The following is an 11,595-nucleotide window of genomic DNA, read 5'->3' as shown; positions in this document are numbered from 1 at the left end:
CGTGGGCGGTCGGGCGGGCCGGCGCAGGCGCAGTGGTAGCGAGCACGCCAGAGCGCGGGAAGCGGCCCGGCGCGGGCGTTTGTTCCACGCTTTTCCTCACCGGCGTAGCTTGGTTCTCTCGGTGAGTACCCCCTTGCGCTGCCAGTGTCTTTACAGCGCACCGAAGGGGAACGTGTCCCCGTTCCCGGCTAATTGTCTGGCAGACCCTCTGCTCTGTCTTGTTTGTGCCACTCGGGTGGGGGAAAGGGGGCCACCGGGAGACTAACTTCCCTGCTTCTTCTTCAGCCACCGGCTTTTCCTCCCCTTTAAACTAATACTAGTTTTGATAAAACATTTTTAGGTGGGTAGAAGGAAAGATGCCTGCCACCCAGAAGCCGATGAGATTTGGACATACCGAGGGACACACAGATGTCTGTTTTGATGATTTGGGGAGGTAAGGTACTTTGAGAAACGAAAAAGAACGTTTGAGGTGTAAATATTACAAAATTTATTGTTATGCGTCAGATAAGCAGCCTAAAATGACGCAACCAGACAGAAAAAAGACTGAAGTCTAAAATGGCACATGTATTTTCCTTAGGTTTATTGTTCGATTCGGGCCGTCCTTGTAGTTTTAGTATGTCTAAAAAGTTAACGAGTGTAAAATCTTACTTCCAGAGGAGTTGGAAAGATGTGAGCTTTCTCCCATATTTATCTTTTGTTCACTTGTCCTCTGCATCCCACGTGATTATTTTGTCAGATGGCTAGCTGCCTCTTTCTCAAATTCAGTGGCCCTTTCTGTCGTTTTGGTGTTGTGTCTTTCCTTGGCTTTTGTGATACTATTTCCTTTTTTACTGTTTCTAACTTTTGACTTTTTTCTCCCCAGCTTACTTCCTTTGCTTAATTGTGATCTTTTCCCAGGGTTATTCTGGTCTCTTTTTTACCTTTCTAAATCTCATTACTCTGCAGTACTATCCAGTTTCGTGGCTTCCACTGTTACTCCTATATTGATTGATTTATTGAAAAAATATTTGCGTGTCAACTCTGGTGGAGGCTAGAGATACAGTAGTACAAACAAGTCTCTTCATTGACCTTAGAGTCTTTTTAGATTGACCGACATTCTGCACAGATTAATCACAACAGTGAATGTACGTTTAGAATTATACTTAGCAATATTAAATGATAGGTATAATGATAAGCATATATGAAGGAATGTTGATACAGTTTGGAAAGTGGGGAAGGTTTCTCAGAAGAAGTGTTTCTTGAGATGAGATCTGAAGATTGAGTAGGTGTTAGGGAGTATAAAGAGATGGGGGGTGGCAGTGGGGTGGTGGTGTTGGCATTCCAGGCAGAGGGAACCCTGAAAAATTCCAGTGGGGTAGGGACCATGGTATGCTCAAAGGACAGAAAGAAAGCTAGTGATGCCAAAATGTAGAGTGTGATGCAGAGGTTGATGAGAGATGAAATCTGTGATGGTAAGCAATGGGCATCCTATCCAAGACCTTCTGGGCTTTATTGAAGAATCTTGTTTTCATTTTAAAAGCCATAGGAAGGTATTAAAAACTTGAAGCTGAGAGATGTGATCAGACTTTTTTTTTTTTAGTGTTTGTTTATTTTTGAGAGAGAGACAGACAGAATGCGAGCAGGGGAGGGGCAGAGAGAGGGAGACACAGAACCCTAGGCAGGCTCCAGGCTCTGAGCTGTCACCATAGAGCCCCACGCGGGGTTTGAACTCATGAACTGTGAGATCCTGACCTGAGCTGAAGTTGGACACTTAACCGACTGAGCCACCCAGGCATCCCCAGACTCTTGTTTTTGAGAAGTTATGTGGAAGATGAAGTGGAAAAGCAGAAGTGGATGCAGAAAGACTGAGGAGGTACCTGCATTAGTCTTGTGGAGTGTGATGGAAGCTTGGACTAGAGAAGACATGACATGGAAAAAGGAGGATGCATTCAGGAAATATTTAAAAGGTAGAATCAACAGGATAGATCAGACATTAATGATGAAGGAGATGGAGATGTCTGGGATCACATCTATGTCTCCGGGTGTTACATTTGGGGAGATGACAGTGCCATTCACAGATATCTGAAATGTTTGGAGAGGAGCTTATTTCAGAGGTAGAAGAAGAGTGGAGATTATGAGTTTACATTTGAACATTTGGAATATTTGAGATATTCAACTAGAGGTGTAGACAGTTAGATAAATGGGTCTAAAGCTAAGAAATGGGAACTAGAAATAGAAATCTGTATCTTTTGCTGATGTCTCCTGGAGTTAAGGATTGAGGTCTTGACTGGAAATCTAGATGTGGAAGTTAGTAAATGTTAATAAATAGATATTTAATGCTATGAACTTGGGTGAAATCACCTAGAGAGGGAGTAAATGTAGTTGAGAAAAAAAGTTTAAGGGCTAAGCCCTCGGACACTCCAAAATATTTAGAGATCCAATTAAAGAAGGAAGACCCAGCTAAGGAGACTTAAGACGGGCTGGCTAGAAAAGTAGAAAACCAAGAGACAAGAATGATGTCTAGAAGCCAAATGAAGTAAGCATTTTAAGGAGGAGGAAATAATAAACGATGTCAAATGCTGCTGGTGGGTCAAGTTGAGGACTGAGAATTTACCATTAGATTTGGTAATATGGGTGATCTAGCTTTTGTTATGGAGTGGTGAGAATGAAAACCTTGTTGCAGTGTATTCATAAAACTGGAAAGGGAGGAATTAGAGTTAGCGAGGATGGCACTCAAAGAGTAAGGGTAGTTGGATAGGGATGTGAGGTCAGGAAAGGTTTTTGTTTTAATGTTTATTATTTTTGAGAGAGAAAGAGAGAGAGAGCAAGCAGGGGAGGGGCAGAGAGAGAGGGAGACACAGAATTGGAAGGAGGCTCCAGGCTCTGAGCTGTCAGCACAGAGCCTGGTGCGGGGCTCAAATCCACAGACAGCGAGATTATGACCTGAGCTGAAGTCGGCCGCTTAACTGACTGAGCCACCCAGGCACCGTGGGAAGGTTTTTGTTTTAAAGTGAGAGATGCAGTATATGTATGAATGGAGATGATCCATATCCTAGGGAGGGATAAGTTGATGTTGTGGTAGGAAGAGGGAGAATTGCAGGAGTGATGGCCTTGAGTAGATAAGAGGGGTTACAATATAGTGCACAAGGGAGAGAAAGTGGCCAAAGGTAGGAACGTGGTCAAATTCACAAGTGGAGGGAAGGAGCACCTAGGAGGGATAGTGAGAATATGAGGCTAATTTCTACAGACTGCTTCAGTTTTCTGAGTAAAATAGGAAGCAAAGTTTTTAGCTGAGAGTGGGGAGGCTGTGGGGGTTTGAAGAAAGAGGAGTAGATATGAGATAGATGATTAGAAAAGAAGGACCTAGGGGCGCCTGGGTGGCTCAGTCGGTTAAGCGTCCGACTTCGGCTCAGGTCATGATCTCGCGGTTCGTGAGTTCAAGCCCCGCGTCGGCCTCTGTACTGACAGCTCAGAGCCTGGAGCCTGTTTCAGATTCTGTGTCTCCCTCTCTGTCTCTGACCCTCCCCCATTCATGCTCTATCTCTCTCTGTCTCAAAAATAAATAAATGTTAAAAAAAAAAATTAAAAAAAAAAGAAAAGAAGGACCTAGGGAAATATAGTTAGTTGGAATAGTGGGCAACACTAATGGTCTACTTTAGGTTAGTGATCATGAATTTAAAGTGAGATCAGACAACCTAGTTATGTGTTTTTTGCTAGCCACGTTTAGCTGCAAATGTTACTTACCAATGGGCATAGAGTTGGATTTAACCAGGGTTGGGGTTTTGTCAGGTAAGTATGACAAAGGGAGGGGGTTTGAGGATGATGCAAAGAAGTGATTTTAAGAACAGGTTGTGGAATCTAAGCCAGATTAGGAGGGATGTGAGAATTTGTGAGGGAGTGAGAGATAGTGAGAAGTTAGTTTCAATAGATTGTAGATCCTAATAGAAGTAAAAAATGGTTGAAGTTAGGATATTAAGGGTATAAGGTAAAAAGATAAGTGATTAGGATGATTGAAATTGAAATTATGAAGAATTTGCAATATTGGTAAAGACAAAATCTACTCTATGACAATGGGAGTCTGAGATGAAGTGAAGGACAAGACTTAGTATAAGAAGGCTTCGTGTATATGGATATTACAAATACTAAGAATTATGATAGGAATAGTGTTGTTCAGAGCACCTGGGTGGCTCAGTGGGTTAAGCATCCGGCTCTCAGGTCATGATCTCACAGTTAGGAGATAGAGCCCCGAGTCAGGCTCTGAGCTGCTAGTGTGGAGCTTGCTTGGGATTTTCTCTATCTCTCTCTCTCTCTACCCCTCCCCTGCTCATTCTCTCTCTCTCTCTCTCTCTCTCTCTCTCTCTCAAAATTCACAAATAAACATTTTTTTTAAAAGGCATAGTGTTGTTAGGGAATGACAATGAACCTTGTGCTAAAAATCCTTAGGGAATATGGGAGATTTCTCTTTAGTAATTTGTAGGTGGTCTCATAGCAGTTTTTTGCCCCCCCCCCCCTTTTTTAAAGAGAATGGGGTGTAGCAATAGAATGGAAGTGGTAATGAAATGGAACGAAGGCCCACTGACAGGCCCCAAAGGAATGTAGAAGAGAAATCAACCACCTTTAAAAATTTCTTTTAACGTTTATTTATTATTGAGAGAGAGAGAGAGAGCATGAGCATGGTAGGGGCAGACACAGAATCTGAAGCAAGCTCCAGGCTCTGAGCTGTCAGCACAGAGCCTGACGCGGGGCTTGAACTCACAAACTGCAAGATCATGACCTGAGCTGAAGTTGGACACTTAACCGACTGAGCCTCCCAGGCACCCCAGAAATCAACCACCTTTTAAGAGGATTGAAGAGGAATCTGTGTTCTCAGAAGAAGTGTTCAGGAAAAAAGCTGAGGATAGTCTGGTGCCTAACCATGAATTTCATGAGGCACAATGGAAGGGTTTGGGAGAGGTGGTCAGATTAGGAAAAGAACATTGCTCAGTGAGGATGGAGAATCTAGATGGTGAGAAATGCCTTGGTAATCATTGGCTTCTTGTAGTTACGTCACAAAGAGGATAAAGGCATGATATAATTAGTCCTTATACTCAGAAACTTACAGTGGTTTTCTTATCATCTAAACCGGGACACCTTTGGGAATGGGGAGAAGGATTTCAAAAGATTTAAAATTATAATTTAAAAAAATTTTTTTTTTTTCAACGTTTATTTATTTTTGGGACAGAGAGAGACAGAGCATGAACGGGGGAGGGGCAGAGAGAGAGGGAGACACAGAATCGGAAACAGGCTCCAGGCTCTGAGCCATCAGCCCAGAGCCCGACGCGGGGCTCGAACTCACGGACCGCGAGATCGTGACCTGGCTGAAGTCTGATGCCTAACCGACTGCACCACGCAGGCGCCCCAAGAATTTTATCTTTAGCATTAAACTTTGCAAATGATGTTAGAATTCCCAATAATGTTAGATGTTTTACTTCCACAGAATAAACTTTCAGAAGCTTTACTTTGTTTCTGTGAACTGGAGAGAAAACTAAACCATTATTGGAATCAATCTGACTGATTTTCTATTTAAACGTTGTAATGACATTGTAATAAAACCAGTATCATTTAACTGTTTGAAAAGTTCTTTAAAAAAAAAAAAGGTTTTTTTTTTAACATTTATTCATTTTTGAGAGTGAGAGACAGAGCATGAGCGGGGGAGGGTCAGAGAGAGAGGGAGACACAGAGTCCAAAGCAGGCTCCAGGCTCTGAGCTGTCAGTACAGAGCCTGATGTGGAGCTCGAACTCACGGACCGCGAGATCATGACCTGAGCTGAAGTTGGACGCTTAACCGACTGAGCCACCCAGGCGCGCCGAAAAGTTCTCTTACTAACGGTGACTGCATATTAACAGCTATAACTTTACTTCCTACTTGCACTAGAAAAAATGAAAAATGAACAAAATTAATTTAGAACCACTGTTGTTTGTTCTAGTGCTGAGCTGTTCAGTACAATAGCCTAGCCACATGTGGCTATTTAGATTTGAATTAATTAAAGTTAACTAAATTTAACATTCAGGTCCTCAAGTCACACTAGCCACATTTGAAACCACATTTTAATTGCTCAGGAGCCAAACAATTTCCATCCTCTCAGAAAGTTCTATTGGACAGTACTGAATTATTATGAAAAGTCATGCCTGACAAGATGCCAACTCACTTTCTGCAGCTGCAGAAACATGGTTTTCAGGAAGTTTCAAGATAACTACTAGCTTACAAAGTAGATGCTCAAGTTTCTTCAGGAGTTCTGTGTCTTCTGTCTTTCCTGTTTGGTATTATCACAACAGCCCCTGTAGCAAATGTCCACTAACATTTTGTTCATGTTAACATTTTTATTATCAGCTTCTTGAGAAGCAGAAATTTAGTGTTTAATATTTTGTTAAACGTGTACTTGGTATCTTTTTTTTTTAGTTTGTTGCTACTGAAAGGTGTTTTATTAAAAGGCATAATCAATAATAAAATGAATGTTTTATTCCTATAGTAAGTGACAAAAACAGTGTCAGAAGAATATTCAGACTACTCTAAAAGTTCTTCAGGGGACTGTTGAGCTATTTTTTGCATATATTTCTCATTAATTCCACCACATTTCACTCTAATATTCTAATGGTACCACCAACTGACACCTGCAACTTTCTACATCTCCTTTGCTGGCTAGCTGGTTGCACCAAATAGTAGGGGCAGCAATATGAAATACTTATCCCATTACCATTGAAGACTGAAAGAAATCGTTCTCTCTAGGGCCTCCTGACTGTTTTCACTTTGGTTTTAATCAAAGTGAAACAACTGGTAACACCTGTTGTCTGTGAAGGGTGGTATTATGTTGCATAAAGAAAGGATTGGAATGGGGAGATGGGTTGTCACTGGTTGCCTTTCAGATTTACCTATGTGATAAAGTGAGAACTCTGTTCGTTGTACATGTTACACTACTAAACAAGACCATGGCAGAAGCTGGAAGTGCAAAGAAGAGGTCTGTCAAACCCACCCAACAAATTTGGATGCATGTAATACTAATATATGTTTTTTAAGATATTACATTTTATTTATTTATTTTTTAAAGTTTATACATTTCCTTGGTAATCTCTACACCCAGCATGGGGCTCTAATGCTCAGCCCCGAGATCAAGAGTCACATGCTCTTCTGAGTCAGCCAGGTGTGCTGATACTAATATGTTTTAAAGTGAAAAATCGAGGACAGATTACAAACTAGCAGGATGCATAAATCAGGAAAGTCCTGGGCAAACAGACTAACGGTCCTCCTATTTACTTCCTATAGAAGGGAGTCCAAGCTCCTTACTCTGGCATTAAGATCATTGTGAATAGGATGACCCCCAATCTGCATTTTTTTTTTCTCAATTTCCTGTACTGTCTGCTAAGTAAACTCCCCATTCTTTACTAACAGTGTGTTTTTGTTCATGTGGTTTCCTCTGTTTGGAGCTGCTCTTTTCACCAATCTCAGCATATCTAATTCTACTTGCCCTACTTGCCCTTTGACTTCCCAGTGTCTTCTTTCTTTTGAATCCCTCTGATTTTCCAGGTGGGAATTAATCCTTTTCTTCTGAACCTCTGTAGTTCTTTATATGGCTTCTCTTTGCCATTGACCATGTTATTTTTGTGTTTTGTTTCCTTTTGTATGTGTCACAACACCTACAGATAGGACACATACCAAATGAATAAAGCACCAGGAAACAAGAGGTTTAAAACAAGATTTGAGAGTTACAGCCATTTGAATAATCAGCTTTGGATAATTGAGTTCTTGTATCTGTCCACTTACTCATTTTACAAACATTTATCAAGGCTTCTATTTGTCAGAGATTGCTTTGTGCCAGGGGCACAATGGTGAGCAAGGTTGACCTAGTCCCTGTTGTTAGATTACACACTCATCTTCCTTACATTATTACAAAGAATTTTATGCCAGGGAGGAACTGTAGGGAACATTAAATTCACCTTTCATTTTATAGAATAGGAGATTAGCAGTCCTCGTTATTGAAGTTTAGGTATGTAAAATAAGAAAACATTGATTAACACCTTGATTTTATTGGAAAAAAAGATAAAGTAGTATTCTAAAAAAATTAATAAGGCTGAAACTGGGTGACCTTTTAATGACTGTGTTTCCTCCACAGTTGTATTGTGACTTGTGGGAGTGATGGTGATGTGAGGATTTGGGAAGATTTGGATGATGATGATCCTAAATCTATTAACGTTGGAGAAAAGGCATATTCATGTGCTTTGAAGGTATTGAAAACAGTTACAGCTAACAATGAGAAATGATACTGCTGTGTGATTTTTATGCAAGGGTGAAGAATATTTTTGTTGAAGTTTTGAATGTAGAGGTATTTTTTGTTTCTCTTATGAAATGGTAATATTCAAATATGTATAATGCCATAAATTTTTACAGGTAAAACCTAAATCTGAATGGCTTTAAAATCTGAATGGTTTAGGGTACCTGGGTGGCTCTGACTTCAGCATAGGTCATGATATCAACGTTTGTGAGTTTGAACTCCACATCGGGCTCTGTGCTGACAGCTCAGAGCCTGGAGCCTGCTTCAGATTCTGTGTCTCCCTCTCTCTGCTTCTCCCCCACTTTCTTTCTCTCTTTTCAAAAATAAATAAGTATTTAAAATTTTTTAAATCTGGATGTTTTATTAAAGATGATTAATGTGTTAATGGTAAACCAGTTAAAATATATGCAAGAAATTATATGTTTTCTTTTGAGATTTAAATGTTCCCTTTTCTCTTTGAGAGAAAACTCCATGGCATTTTCAGGTTTTTAGTTCACTAATTTAGATAACTTGAAGAATCACACTAGAAAAGAGGAATATTCTAGCTTTTCAAGATATTTATGTGTTTCATGTTTCTGATGTTTTATGTAAGGTAAGTCTGGAAATGAGATGTAGGTCATTTGGAGAATGGAGACACATTTTTCAGAAGGACTTGGCAATCTAAATATTTAAAAACCACTAAACTTTTAATTTGTGATGAATTTTAAGTTGAGTGTATTGTATTTGGGTAGAAAAAAAATCTTTTCACAGAAATACGTATTTTCGGGGCGCCTGGGTGGCTCAGTCGGTTAAAGCGGCTGACTTCGGCTCAGGTCATGATCTCGCGGTCCGTGAGTTCGAGCCCTGCGTCAGGCTCTGTGCTGACAACTCAGAGCCTGGAACCTGTTTCAGATTCTGTGCCTCCCTCTCTCTCTGACCCTCCCCTGTTCATGCTGTCTCTCTGTCTCAAAAATGAATAAAAGTTAAAAAAATTAAAAAAAAAAAAAGAAATACATATTTTCAAACTCAGGCTTATTAAAGTAAATTAATGAGATGGTCTTTATTTTATTATTTTTTTTAATGTTTATTTAAAGAGAGAGAAACAGTGCAAACGGGAGGGGCAGAGAGAAAGGAGACACAGAATCTGAAGCAGGCTCCAGGCTCTGAGCTGTCAGCACAGAGCCTGACGTGGGGCTCAAACTCATGAACCGTGAGATTGTGACCTGAGCCAAAGTCAGATGTGATGCTTAACTGACTGAGCCACCCAGGCACCCCTGAATGAGATGGTCTTTAGATACTAGATATTCTTTTTTAAATGGTCACATATAAGAGAAAATATATTCCCAGAAGGAAAAATACAAAAGACTAACATACATTAGATACAAGTTAAATCTCACTAATAAGCAAAGAAGTACAAATTAAACAACTGGAATTTTTTTTTTTCCATTAGATTGGCAAGGATGAAAAATATCACTAATTCCAACAATAGTGAGGATTTGGAGAAGTATTTGTAAATGAAAAAGACTCACTTGTGGTTTTCTGTTACACTCACACTACTACCATGCTCCTAACACCTCAACCACTGGATGTGTGGATTTTTCCCCCACACCAAACAAATTTCTGTAATATTAGCTGGGTGTCCTATAGTTCAGTTCAATTCTGACACTAGCACAGAGTTAGCACAGACCTCACAGGTTAGGGGCTCAGTGCCACAAGACTGCTCCCCACTTTAGATACAAGTTGAAAGTAGTAAGTCCCCAGCTTACCCACAGCATCTGTCCTACTTGGCTACAAATCAGAGGTTCCCATGCCCCCCCCCCCAGAAAATGAAATGGTTTCAGTCATTTGCTACAAATAGTTCACAGAATTCAGGCGTAAACACTGGTACCAGTTCATTATATAATGAAGTATAGATAAAGGTACAGGTAAACAGGCAGATGAAGAGATACATAGTATGAGGTCTGGGAGGGTATTTTTTTCCCATGGAGTTGGGGTCTGAACATCCTCCTGGTACGTGAATATATTCACCAACCTGGAAACTCCTTGAACCTCATGCTATTGGGATTTTTATGAAGGCTTCATTACATTGACACGGTTGTTTATTAATTCCATTTCTAGCTCTTCTCCCTTTCCTGGATGAAGTGGGGTAGGGTTAAAAGTTCCAAGCCTCTAATTTTGATTTTTTTTTTTTAATGTTTGTTTATTTTTGAGAGGGCGGGGAGGGGCAGAGACAGACACAGAATCCAAAGCAGGCTCCAGGCTCTGCACTGTCAGCATACAGCCTGATGTGGGGCTTGAACTCACAAACTGTGAGTTCATGACCTGAGCTGAAGTCGGATACCCAACCAACTGAGCCACCCAGGCGCCCCATGGTTTGATTTTTCTAATCATGAGCCCTCATTCTGAAGTTATCCAGGAGTCTGCCAAGAATTGCCTCCTTAGGACAAAAGACATTTCTATCACCGATGAAATTCCAAGAGATTTAAGAGCTTTGTGTCAGGAACCAGGGTCAAAGACCAAATATTAGAACAAAAGCTGTTCCTAGTAGTCTTATCACTTAAGAAGTTTCAAGGGTTTTAGAACTCTGGCAGGAATGGGAGGCAAAGGCTAATATCTATTTTCTATTATTTTACAGTATTGCACAACAGTTGCTGGAAGTGTAACTGGGGAGCTTTTTAAAAAGTAAATTGATACCATACATCAAACTTAGAATGCACATAGTCATTTCTGGCTATTTACCCTGAGGAAATACATACTTTCATATTTATGTGGACAAGGATATATTAGTAAAACTACTTTTTATAATAGCAAAAATTAGAACCAATTGTTCTTCAAAAGAGAATTTGTTTTGTAAATTGGTAGAGCCCTGTAATGTAATACTATGCAGATACAAAAAAAAAAATGAGGGTGTGGCTATATATCTATCAGCAAAGATGTTTACAGTGAGTTGAAAAATTAAAAAGTTGCACAGCAGCCTGTATTGTGTAGTCTTGTTTGTTAAAATAAAGGATACACAGACATATATATACTTGAAATTTGCATATGTGTGTAAGAAAGTTAGAAATGTCAAAATGTTAACAGAGATTACTTCATAAGAGTAGGGAAACTCACTCTTTGCCCAGAACACTTTCATGTTGTTATTTTTCTTCTAGAGTAAGTATGCACTACATTTATATATGAAGACTGTAAAGAAGGAAAAAAAGTGGTCTTGTAGTAGTTTCCTAGGGAAGCTGGAACAAATTGTCAAACCCTTGGTGGCTTAAAACAACAGAAAATTATTGTCTCATGGTTCAGAAGGCAAGAAGCCTGAAACCAAGGTGTTGGCACGGTT

General features: G+C 40.0%; 1 protein-coding gene across 2 annotated transcripts in view; it reads left to right on the top strand.

The window, feature by feature from the left end:
- Window positions 1-12: 12 nt before the first annotated feature.
- The window catches only part of WDHD1 (WD repeat and HMG-box DNA binding protein 1), a 66,006-nt gene continuing 54,423 nt past the window's right edge, over window positions 13-11,595 (top strand). Inside the window, exons 1-3 of one of the 2 annotated variants that reach the window (XM_045451026.1) lie at window positions 13-121; window positions 341-433; window positions 8,127-8,238. In XM_045451026.1, coding sequence (XP_045306982.1) covers window positions 357-433; window positions 8,127-8,238 — 189 coding nt within the window. In that variant the 5' untranslated portion in view covers window positions 13-121; window positions 341-356. Of the gene's footprint in view, window positions 122-340; window positions 434-8,126; window positions 8,239-11,595 lie in introns of those variants that run through there. The other variant, XM_045451027.1, reaches the window with a different exon arrangement.

This window comes from Leopardus geoffroyi, chromosome B3, assembly GCF_018350155.1.
Source record: "Leopardus geoffroyi isolate Oge1 chromosome B3, O.geoffroyi_Oge1_pat1.0, whole genome shotgun sequence".
Lineage (NCBI taxonomy): Eukaryota > Metazoa > Chordata > Mammalia > Carnivora > Felidae > Leopardus > Leopardus geoffroyi.
The sequence above is the reverse complement of the archived record's forward strand: the minus strand, read 5'-3'. Positions and strand labels throughout refer to the sequence as shown.